The sequence below is a fragment of the Nesoenas mayeri genome (genome assembly GCF_963082525.1).
Source record: "Nesoenas mayeri genome assembly, chromosome: 7".
NCBI classification, from domain to species: domain Eukaryota; kingdom Metazoa; phylum Chordata; class Aves; order Columbiformes; family Columbidae; genus Nesoenas; species Nesoenas mayeri.
In genome coordinates, this window is record NC_137551.1 from 10,387,186 (window position 1) to 10,400,299 (window position 13,114).

At 38.6% G+C, this 13,114-nt stretch overlaps 1 protein-coding gene across 1 annotated transcript in view; it reads right to left on the minus strand.

Annotated features, from left to right (window-relative positions):
- Window positions 1-13,114, minus strand: part of GRID1 (glutamate ionotropic receptor delta type subunit 1) — a 524,523-nt gene that overhangs the window by 297,344 nt on the left and 214,065 nt on the right. Inside the window, exon 3 of the mRNA XM_080347389.1 lies at window positions 11,580-11,864. Within this exon, the coding sequence (XP_080203515.1) occupies window positions 11,580-11,864 (285 nt within the window). The remainder of the gene's footprint in view (window positions 1-11,579; window positions 11,865-13,114) is intronic.

Consider the following 13,114-nt stretch of genomic DNA (forward strand, 5'->3'; position numbering starts at 1 on the left):
TATAAACCATCAAATGATTTTCTGATGAAATTGTCTGAAGAGGACCAAAATGTCTTATTGTTCTTTGACATAGCCAAAAAAAAATTCAATATTTCTATTATTGTTAATTATCTAATTTTCTGTCTGTTACTGTTGCACAGCAGAAGTTACTAAACCAGATCCAAAGTGAACTGGCTAAATTACAGTAATCCAAATAGGAAGAGCATGGTCCAAGACTCCACCACAAACCACTTCCATCCCCTAGTGACCTTGCTGCCATCACACCAACGTCATGTCTTTCCTCAGCCAGTCCATGTTTCTGCGAGTGCGGCTGCACTTGTCAAACTCACACCTTTCAGGGGTTGTAACCCCTTCTGCTAACATGATTTGGAATTTCGTTATTTTCTAGTGGTGTAAGTAGGATCTAAGAGAAACAAAACTTAAATACCTCTGCTGTTAATACGCAGTCAACCCCACTAATTGGCCAATAATCCAACATGTAACATGTCCGTCTCTTTTTGCCTCCCACCCTTCCCATTGCAAAGCTGCTTTTGTCATCCTGTTTTAATACTGTAATATATTGTTTCACTTAATTACAGCTTGTCCAGACTTAAGTGGTTGCACAAGATGGGAGAGAATAACAGATATAAAACACCACAAAGACTCCCACAGATACTACTTTGTACAACAGAGACAGAGTATATCACCACATATTGCATGACAAATGGAGAATGCACTTTGGGAACCAGAACTGTCATTTGGCATCAAATATCTGCAGTCCAGATTATTTTTTGGTTTTAATAAAATTTAATAAGCTCATATTTACTTCCACACAAGATAATCATAACACAGCAGCCTTAATGCTGAGCAACAAGGGAAGATCTTCACTTAAAACTCAGCTCACTGCTGATCCTTCAGCCAACAGGATTTCTATTACACCACAAGTGCCTGGTGGGTATCCAGTTAGGTGTTAGTGCTCAGGCTGTGCTGACTTATACATACAATGCCAGAAAATTTGCCCTTTAATTACTCTTCCACAGCAAGGGAGATTCATATTCCTACTGACAAAAATGAAGACAGTTCCTTCCTGTAAAGACTCTGTCATTTGAAGATCAAGGTCATTATACAGTAGAGTTGGTCCTAGCTAATCGATTATTACTTTCTTAACAAAGTTCCCTTGATGTTGTAATATGGCTTTTGGAAGACAAGACATATCTTAATTCCTGTTAATGGCAATGTCAAATATTAATATCAGTGGGCCAAAGAAAAACGACTTTCAAAATCAATGAGGAGTTGCATTAGGACAAATGAGATCTCTGGGTTATGGTCCATTATGCAAGGAAGGCATTTTATATTTCAGGGACTGAATATTTCTTGGTCTTTTGGTAAACACGTAACAACTACTCTTCCATGGCATAGTTTCTCTGTTTTCCTCACTCTGCACGGGTGCTTTGCCAGGAAGAAATTTTGCTGATGATCTAAGCAAATGGTGGTCAGAGCCAGACCAGAGGAAATCACAGTCACATTAGAAATGAAATTGAAGACAGCCATAATAAATACCAGAGCTGAATTTCTAAGCTGAGTTCCCTTCCACATCTGCTACGCAACGGCTGAAGATTTATCCAGCCAAAGATTCAATTCTTACGGATAGATGAGATGGGCTGCTGGGAAATGGGGACTGCCAATAGTTCCTGACCCCATAAGGCTTTCCAAATTGATGAACTGAACTACCGCCTCCAAACAGTGTTACAGTAGCTGTGTTTCCATTCAGAGCTCTCCCATCACAAGGCATCATCAATTAAATTACTGTGAGGGATGTCCCCACTCAATTTTCATCTATTTCTTGAAGCCCTCCACAATTCTCCCATAAGTTTTTGTTAGAAACAGCCTATTTGGGCCTTGATTACTAAAGCAGGAGATGCAAAAACAAAATAACCACTATTAAAAAGGATCTCTGTAGGACTCAGTGTTCCCCAGTAATGAGACTAATCCTATTTACTCAATTTGTACACAAAACAAAATGCATTATTTCCATTTAAACAAATGCTATAATAATATGATGAATATTAAATCACTCTCCAATGGAACTCAGACATCCAGATTACATTCCTAATGGGCTCTGACTCCGAATAATCCAAATGGCAAAGCTTTTTCCCCCCCTACCTTTTATTTAATTTTTCACAGGCTAATGATGCATTTGCTTCTAAAATGATTGAAATAATTTTCAAAATAACTCCCAAAGCAACAGATCTAAAAATTAAATACACCAGAACATAACTGCAGAAGGCACAGAAGGCCTGCACAGCACAATTCAAGGAAAAGCAAAATTCTGTCACCTTTGCACACCTCTGGTTGGGAAGGGAACCTTGGGTATCTGTGGACAGCTGGCTAGACATTAAAAACAAGTTTCAGAACCTTCTTGAAATCAAAGTAAGATGCCTAGCTTATAGTCACAGAAACATCTTAGCAGCCCAACACTCCCCACATCTCTGCAATTTTTATACAATGGAAAGAGTACAGCTACCTTATCTTGCAGGATGATGACTGATCAAATGCTGTGATAAAAGAACTTCACTAAATGGATAGTTCAATGCAAAGTCATAAAGGTAGTGTATAACACAGATGACTCCAGCATTGACTAAGTGCACAACTTGGGGTTCTGCTCTGAGCTCAGACAACTCCAAGTGCTTTGAGATCTGCTTGGATGAGGGAATCTCCACAGTTTCACATCAGCTGCGTCCCAAGGAGAGGGAGCATCAAGATGGAAACTTGTACAGTACAAATTCCAACAGTGTCTTACTGACATGAATTCACATTTCTTTGTTCTCTACCATTTCTTGATTAAATAACTTTCTAGGCAGACTATACAACTTATCTTTGTTTGCATTCAACTCTACCTCAAAATCAATCAAGCTTTGCTTACACTTCTTGATCATTGCCCCTTTTTTTTCAGCTAAGTATCTTTCTGTCCTGCTTGCTGTTACAAAAGATAATATTATCTTGCATTTCCATGACAGCAAGGAGAATGGCCCTTGTATTTGTTTTAATTCACAGTATGAATGATATTTATTTCATATTCCATAAAGGTCACTGCAGTACAGACTATTTACAGTCTTAACTTGTGTTTTCAGGAAAAAAAAAAAAATAAAAAAAAGGGACTTTACATTTCAGTGCAATCTTGGATTGCATGGATCAAATCATCAGATCTTTCCAGTTCCCAGATACTGAACAAAAGGCTGGTTCAGTCTAATATTTTTGCTGCGTTATATATACACAAATGCAGTAGTCTACCACTTTACACATATATAAATATATCAAGCACATAAATACTGTGCAGGAGTCATAATAGTACACATTTGTTGATAGCCACACAATATGTAGAAAACCAGTTTGACCTCCAGGGCTCTATAAAAATCCCATTCCTTACTATATTTTTCCTTTAAAATGATTTTGGGAGTTTTACATTCATTGTGGTCCTCAAGATTAATCCCTTATATGAAGACAATGACAAATAATGTTATCTCTTCTCTAATGTACTCAGTCAGCATGCTTTACAAGCAGAGGAGAAACAAAAAGAATCCTTCAGAGTACATTCATTCACCATTTATCATAAATCAGCAAAGAAAAGGAATATTCCTGGCCAAAGGGGTAGCCCCAGCCTATGGAAAGGGTGCTGAAGAAAGCCAGCAAACCCATAAAAAATTTAGCCATAAGAAAAATAAAGTAGTAAAACACAGTATCTAAATATAAGTAGTATGAGAAGGAAAAGGAATGTGATTTCTGTCTCAAAATGGAAGACACACAGCAGTGATAGGAAGGCACACCAACTCTTAATCGGGTAAAATAAAAAATAAACCCTTTCTATCCAGGAGGGAAGCCAAAGTTGTCCTGCCCAGAGTGGCATCAGAAAGATTACCAGGAGGGACCCATGTAAATATGTTTCCTTGATTCCATGTATGGACTGATGCATACATTTACACACAAGCATATACACATGTATGTAAACATACACACACTCCTTTACCACTTTCCTTGAAATCCATAAATATATATTTGTGTGTGTGTATATGTATATTAATTCTCTCCCTCTCCCCTACCTCCTTCCATGAAAGACAACAGAGAATGGGAACTCAAGTTCATTGCATATTGAGATATCCAAATACATTTTCTCAGAATGATGGTGTTACTGTCTGAAGCTCTACATATACCCTCCCGGACAGACTTCTAACTTTCTGCTGCTCCACTTCAAGTTATGCATTTATCAAACAATTTCTAAATGAATGTATAAACATTCGCTCTCTAAGAAATGTGAATTAAAGAGGCTCCCTTCTGGAACTGTTTTTTCAGACTCCCTCCTCAAGCATACCAAATCATCTTGCTATTTCTCCTTCGCATTTTCACATGCCCGAACAAGTAGTTTAGCCTTATGCCATGGCTTGAAAAGCCAAGAGATTCAAACAACCATCAGTCAGGCAAAAAAAGCCCAAGAACTTAAGACCTTCTGCAGATGACATCTACAATTTTCAAAGACCTCTCTGTTCAAAATGAATTAATTTGCACCCTCCAGTTCCAGGCTGCTGAACTTTGCACTTTCTTTAGACAGTGTGTGCTGTATTATGAAACATTTCTCTATTTCAGAATATAAAGCGGAAAAAATAGAGTCGCCAATAGCCACCAGTTCCTGCAAAGTTGAGCCTGGAGACTGTCCACTAAACTATTACAATAGGTAGAAAAAGACACAGTAAAGAATGCACAATGAGTTTTTTCAGGACTAGATTAATAACCACTTTTGACCAGATGATTGAGCTGAAAAACTGCTGGAAAACTACTTCTAATAAAAGCCTTTCATTTAATTTTTCATGAACATCTCTCCAGATTTATATTTCTGAAGTCTTTTAAAATACAAATTGATTTTAAGAATAACTGTTTTGCATAAAGTGCACAAGCCTTCCATTTTGAGTGTCATTCCACAACATTTTGAATTTTTCAAAAGAACTTACATTTTGAAAGGTTGAAATTATATCCTTAACTTGCCTTGAATTTATGAGCAAGACAAAGCTGCTTGAAACTGCTCAAACTGTTTGTCCAAGGGTCTCTGACTGGCCTCTACTACCACTGAACTTCCAGGTAGGTTATGATAGAACTCATTCAGAATAAAGGCATTACCATAACTTTAAGATCATTTGTATATCAGGCATTGCCCTGAAGGTAGTTAGTGAATAGCTTTGATGGGAAACAACCTCTGTCTGCTGCTACCATACCCTGCTAGGAACTGTGGGGAGCAGTCGGAACAAGGATGTCTTACTTCTGCTACTCATATACTTTAAAAATTAAAGTACTAAAATTAATTTATAAGTAATAATTTGAAGTGAAATTGACTTTCTTTAATGACATTTAGTGTTACATACTGCAGTGCATTACTAAATAAAAAAACTACTATCGAAAATGACAAAAATCCATGCTTAATTTAAGTAGGCCAATTACTTTAAGTGCTGCTACAGTCGGAAAAGTGACTCAAGGATAAATATGGGAACATACAATGCTGTTTCTTCAACAGCTTCTAGACTGAATTCAATGTAAAAGTCAAAAGGTCAACTTTTTTTTCCATATATCCCATGGCATCACAAAACTCCCTGCAGGACTCGTAGAACTTGGCTGAATTCTTTATTTCCTGACATTCTCTGCAGCAGCAATGCTGATTATACTTTATATTATGAGACACTCTGCTCATAGGAATGTCTTCATTTTTTCCAGGTAGAAATGGAAGATTTCACATTTGTCTGGAGTCTAGGCATCCTGTATCCCTGGTTATGCCTTAATAACTAGGTGGAACAGAATTTGTGTAGAATAAATGCTTGGAGGATTCTGTTCCTTGTTAGATGAAAAGGTGCTTAGGCCCAGTCTATCTATCCCTTTATCATCTTATACAGCAGCACCAATGATAGACATGTCCAAGGACTCCCTCCTGAAGGAATTCCTGTTGCAGATTGATGACAATAAAGAAGTTATGTTTCTCTGTGGCTGTCTGCTTAAATTCTATGCGTTTTACTCTTCGAACACAGCAAGCCCAATTCAAGCTCCTCTCAAAGAGCTCCAGCGTGCTCCAACCAACTGAAAAACCCAGGTATTTTTAATAATACAAGCAAACTCAACCACACCAGTACATGCAAAAGAAGTCTAACACTTTCTGGTAGTGTCAGATTTGCTGAACAGGCACATACCAACACATGTGAAGTTGGTTCAACATTTCTCAAGTGCCAAATTCCCTGTATTTGCATTAAACAAGGTATGTTCACTGGAAAAGCCTGTCAAGAAATATGGCAGCCCTAGTGATACAGAAGTAGTTGTCTGACAGCTGAAATGATGATTCAGAAAGCAGAAGATAACTTATGTTATACTGACAAGAACAGAAGAAATCTTAAAGATAAAATAAAGCAGGGAAGACAACAGTACTTTATGTGCAAATGTTCTACTGTGCTTTCATTGTGACAGCCAATGCTTCATATCGCAACTGATTTGCAGAGTTACACATGGATCGAGTGAAACCATGCATTTCTCAATTTTCATTACCATATAACTTCATAAATTAAATAATTGCAAGAGTAGTGGCCTGCACAAAGGGTCCTTTACAAAGGAGATACCATGCCAGGATCAATAGCTAGCTGTAAAACTATTGATATACTAATTCCTGTTACTTCCAATCAAAAATGAGGCCCTTGACATGTACGACTTAGAAATAAAATCACCATGTAATTGCTGTAGGGAACAAAATTTCCCAGGAAGCTCGCTACATTGAAAACCACATTATTTCTGCATAGCAAGATTCATAAGGAAGCATTCAAAATTAATGTGGTATCAATTATCAGAATAAAAATAAAATAGATCTGTAATAAAAATTAAAAAAAAAAAAACAAAATTGAAAAGAACTTATAATTCAATACAATGGGCATTTAGGTTTGGGGATTTTTCCCTATAAGAACAAAGGTCCAAGATAGATCAGAAAGGTCTAAAATTCTTCAGTAGTTTATTCCTTAAAGCTTTTGTACAACTTTTTTCTTAACCAGATAACATGCAATTATTGACACCAGAAATTAAGAATAAAAAAATTGGAGCTCCCTTTCACGGGTCTAATACAATTTTCACTGGCAAAACAAATCATAACAAAACAATCATAACAAAATCTTATTTGTCTTACATTTTGTAATACGGGTATGTGTACATATAAGGAAAGCAGAGAGACTGGATATAACCACAGAGATAAAGTGTTTTTCAACAGTAAGAATAATCTAGTGAAAACATAGCTATTACATTTCTCTTCAGAAATATGACTTGGTATTGCTCATTGTTTTCATTTTTACATCCAGTTTCCAAAATCCTTCTCAAATCCTTCCTCTAATCACACAGCTATTTATTTGCTCACCCTAGAAGCAAACTTTCAACTGTTTACTACCCAACCTTATCTGTGGGCAGCACCCACTGATTTTAACTTATAGTCATTTTAGAGCTTGGTAAGATTCTTTACAAAACTTGCCACACTACCAATTTTTGTGTCAGAAATTTTGATTACTGATGCTTCTACATCCAGGAGGTCAGCAAAATAAAACATTAAACTTCCCAGCAGGCCTTTACACACTGATGCAATGTATGTAGAGGAACAAAAGATGCTCCTGTAGTGGAAAAAGCAATTCAAAACACATCAGCACAGCTGAAGCTTTTTAGAATGACACAACACATCTGACTCCTGTTGCAAGTTCTTTAACAGGTGAGTAGATTTAATTCCACAGAGCACCTTCAGAGAGCTGTTGACAAACTTAGGGTCAATTCATTTTTTTCCCCAGAAAATTAATGTCAAGTGCCATGCTTTGGCATGGGATTTTCATAAAGACACTTAAACATGACCCTAGTCCCTTGAGTTCTTACTGGAATTGCCTTATTCCTGAATATGCCACTTAATTCTGCTGCCTAAGGAATTTCTAAAGACATTTCAAACACTGGTTCAGTCACACTGGGAGAAAGGTGTTTCTTTCCATTTCATAGATGGGCAAGGGAAGCATACGGGGCTAGAAAGCCTTCTCAGGATGACATAGCAAAGAATAGCAGGGATAGAGACAGGGCTCAGACTGTCTCATTCTAGCGCTGAGCTCCAATAGCTCTACAGCTCATCAGAAAGAGAGGAAACTTGTCTTGTTTCAGCCATGACTGACTTGCTACAGTGCCTAGCCATCATGTTCATATCAGGCAGCAGTCTCATCAGCAAACAGCTCCCACTGAGATCAATGGGGAGTAGATTACCCTGCATCTTCTGAAATTATGCATAAACCATTAATGAGAAAAGTGGAAAAACAAGGGCTAAGTCATGAAGATGTAGTATCCATATGAACTGTTATCTTTCCTTGTTCAAACATAGGAGAACTGTATGGATATGTATCAACTGACCTCTCTCCCATTGGTACTGCTCAGGAGAGCAGTGTATCGAGAAGAGTTTGAATGCTGCAACTATCAAAGTCTGAGGTCTTTGAAAAGTCACTTCTCCAGAATCAAGCTATTACCCCTTTCTTGCTATTATCCATTTTTCACCACAAGTGAAAAAATCTAAAAGCTGGCTTCAGGTTAGGTGGAATGCCACAGTTCATACCCTGCTTCTACCGTTTCCATTCAGCAATCTTTTTCTTTAAAACTTCTGCATTTTTCCTGTGAAATCTCTTCATTTCTTGTTACAGAATTTAAGGCATTTTACTGGAAAGGACCGTATTCTTTCACTGCAGTTGTACAGACAGATTTCTTCCTGTAGCTTCAGTGTAAAACAAGACATATTTTATCATAAGCACAACAGTATTAAGCTTGCTAGGCTATTCAATGACTACTCTGTATTTCTAATTGCCAAGTCTGTTACTTTTCCTTAATTTAGCCAGTACAGATATTATAATCCAAAATGTACATCTGATAAGGGACAAGTAGTTCATGAGGCAAATAATTTTCTGCTCCAGTATAGCACAGCATTACTATAAACACAGGACTTCTTTAAGTTGTGCAGTATTATTTAGTCTTTAGAAAACCTGACAGTTTCCACAAGGAGAACGCCAAGGGATTGGCTGGTTTTTAGCAATCAGCAGATGGACAAATTAAAACATTACTCGAGGGAACAGTATAACTTGCAGAGAGCAGGTAGAGAAGAACCATTTATTAAAGCGAACCACAAAAGCGCGGTGCTGGAAGCTCCTCTGTAATCATAAAGATGTGTTCTTCAAGTGACCTCCCTCCTCATGGCCAGCACTCAGCCCTGCACACTGGGCAAGGAGGCGATGCTGGAAATGGGTGGGCAGGACTGTGCCCAAGCCAGCTCAGGAGGGCAATGGCCATGCCTGGGGAGCTGGGCTGCTGCTCTGGAGCTCAGCGTGGAACATCCTGGTAACGAGGTTATTTATCCCCCATTCACAGATGCCTGCCTGGAGCTGGCAAGGCTCAGTTGGCTTCTAGTGAAATTAGTAGAAGATGGTTGCCACATCTGAGAGGAAGAGGAGAGGCAACAGCACATGGGCAGCGGCAGTATGCAGCACACTCTCCACTGGAAGGAACAGAATGCCTGTGGCAATTTTCCATCCCCTTTTAGTGTCTATCTTACTGGTACAGACTGAAGGTCAGTCTGTGATAAATGGAAAAGATAAATTTGATTGTAACTGAATTTACAGAGTATGTGAATTAAGCGTTTCAGGACCTGGTACTGAGGTGTTAACCCTTTGCAGAGAGAGGCAAATATACTGGATCTACTACTGAAATAAGTGACAGCAGAGTTCAGTAACCAGGTTTACTACCAGACAAAATGGGTGACAGCAGTTTGTACATAGAGCATTAATGGTGTTACCAGGGCCAGGATTCCAAGGGGTTGAAACAGCACCCTTTGAAGATACCCGAATCAAGCAGTTTTGGAAGGTTAAAGCTACAAATCAGGAAGAGAGAAACAACGGTAAATAGAAAAGGGCGTTTGTAAGAAATCCTTTTAAGATTTTTCTTTCCCATTCTTGGATATAACTGTTAGAATAATTTTACCTTTTCAAGCCAAATTCTCTGCTATATAGTGACGTTTTCATCACTACCAGAAGGCCACCAAAAGAACATCTTCCATGTACATTGTGGTTTTTGCTTTCAAAACATTCACTGATCAGGTGTTACTTAGGATAGTAATTACATACCCATTTATTTGCTGGGTTGATAGATTTTTGAGTTTAGAGATAAACTCTACAAGTACCACGGTAGTCTTCTCATGATTAAAATAATTCTATATAATTAATAGGATGTTAGAAGCCTTGGTTGATTTCCCACTAAAAATCACCCTTATAATCTTCAATCTGCCTGTTGAAGAAACATCAAGTGACATCTCTAACAGGCAAGAACAAGTCTTTCAGAACACATTCAAGTTCAGGACTCTTTGCACAGCCTTTATGAATTGTTGTGCGTTTTTTGGCTTTTTGTTTGTCTGGTTGGTTGGGGTTTTTTTGTTTGTTTCCTTGGGTTTTTTTAACCGAAAGTAGCTCAATTTCAAAGCCAAAGATGTTATTTCTCTCTGATTCACCATTGAAAAATATGTCATTATATAGGGAGAATTCAAATAAATACCTATTTTGCAATTGTGAAAGTATAGTTATAAAATCTAAACTATACGTACAGATTCCCATAAGATTATTTTTCCAACTGCAATTTAACCTTAACTTATTTTCTTTGTATTCTCTTCATACTAACTCAGCACACCAAAAGCTTATGCATCACATTTTAAATGTAAAGTGTTTTCAGGGTTTTAAAGCATACCATAGAAAATTTATTTTCCTCATTATGAGAATGCTGAAAATACCACAAGTTAAACATATGGAACAATATTCTTATCAATTGAGCAGAGGAGAAGGGGAACTGTATTAAAAAAAAAAAAGTTATGCACACAGTTCACTTTTAGTCTGAGAGCTTGGCACAATGAGAGATTTATTTTTTCCTTGCTGCTTTACACCCATCATAAGGTACTAAATTTGCTTTGGCAAAGACTCCTTTTCCTCAAGTTTCAGCCCAAAGTAAAGATTTTGCTGAAGGAGAGGCATCAGATGTAGTAAGAATGCTATCTCTACCATTTGTTTTAATGCCAGAAAGTGTATCACTGAGAAATTTAGTCCAAATGGAGAATAGTGTGAGGAAGCATGTGAAAAAAGAAATGGTAATAGTTATTGTGAAAATTAATTTTTAAAGAGAACAGTACTCAGCTTTGATAGAAAGTGTTTTCTGGGAATGGGTAGAGGCCATGTTGAACTTGCTTGTGCAGCTATGTGACCTCTGCCAATCAATGTCAACACTTTATTAATATTTAACTGAAAAAGTGTGAGATGATTCAAACTTCGGCTGTCTTGCTAGGTGTTGCTAAGCAACTTTGCTGCTTGTCTGAGAACTAGTTTTCACAGCAACCTTTCCTTCAAAGCAAAGACCTGCATCCACTTGAAACACTTTCCCCTTTGTCAATGAAGAACCCAGCAAGTTATATTCCACCCCTCCCTTTATATTTTCCTCTCCATTTCCCAGTTAAAAAGAAATCAATTTAATAGTGCCTGAAATTCCTCACTTACCGTAATCGCTGTCATAAAACACTATGAATTTCTGCCACCGCAGCTCAGTGACCAGTTTCAGCATCACATCGTTGAGGCGGACGGGTGGGCGGGCAGCCAGTGTGTATTCCTCCTCTTCCAGGCTGGGGTTCAGGTGGCAGGCGGTGCGTGGGGAGCCCCCCGTGTTGCGCTGTACAAAGAGGTGTGGGATGTGCATGGCATCTGTCAGGGACTGCAGGGCGTTGGCCGAGGCACAACCAGTGGATGTCACTAAGGCCAAGATCCCCAAGGTCATCAGGTCACAGGCTGGAGAATACAAGAAATAAAGCAGGGTTAGAATAAGCCCAGCAAGTCCTTTGGTCAACCTAGATGCTAAGAAGGGAACAAGACAGGCTTTACCCTTGCCATTAACACAGAGCTGAAATGAATTCTATTACAGTATCAGCTGAAGCCTTTCAGAGATAGGTCGCGTAGCATTACAGTAGGAGACGGTATCTGCAATCTGTACCGATAAGACTAAGTTGAGGACAGATAACATTACTACTGTCATTTCTTCAAACAGGAACCGATGCAAATGGAGATTATGGCTCTTGCTTCAGGTCATTTCTGGTGGAAGCAGGAACTTAACTCCCATTTTTAAAAGATACTTCACTGCTTTTACCTCTTAGTCTTTGTTGTGAATATTGGATGAAGACTTCGGACAATAAAGAGCAATTTCAGTTTCAAGGATGTGTCTTACAGAACAGAGTTTTGAAGGATTTTTAAACTGATGAAAAAATATTCACTGTGTGTCTCAGAGCAATGAAGAAACAACAAAGACACTTCTTAGAACAAAGATAACGCACAAATGACTAAACAATTATTAATAATAATAGCTGCCTTTAAAAAGATCTGCAAAAGTATGTACCATTTTAAAAAACTGCTTATACCTTTGGTTTAATGCCAGAAAGTGTATCACTGAGAAATTTAGTCCAAATGGAGAATAGTGTGAGGAAGCATGTGAATTTTTGAGAATGAAGTGTTAGGTGAGTTTGAAACACAGTCCACGCAGGTTGGGCAGCCCTGGGCGGAGCCCTGTGCAGCCCTGCTCTGCTGCTCAGGAATCATTTTGGTTGGAAAAGACCTTTGAGATCATCAAGTCCAACTGTTAACCTCGCACAGCTTGATCTCCCAGAGCTCCTCCAGATAAGACAACCCAATACTCTGCTGAGGTCGGGAAGTGTTTCCAGCCAAGGTCCCCAGCCATAACTCAGTAGCTATTCAGTCAGTGGTGGTGGTAAGACACTGTAAGACCGTAAAGCAGCAAAGCTGTTAACGCCTGGTTTTACTAACCCTCTTGAATAAGGTGCAGCAAAATTGGCCCCTGGGAGCATCAGCCCTGAGGGTCCTGCAGGGGCGTGTGGCACCTCCTAATTTTCTCCGCCTTTGAAGAGAGCTGAGGGAGAGCTCAGGGTGTCACTGGCAGTTTCAGTCCCCTAGCAACCACCTGCACAAGCACAGCCTGCCCAAGGGAAACTAGTTGCTCTGCTTCCCCAGGACAAAGGCCCACCATCATA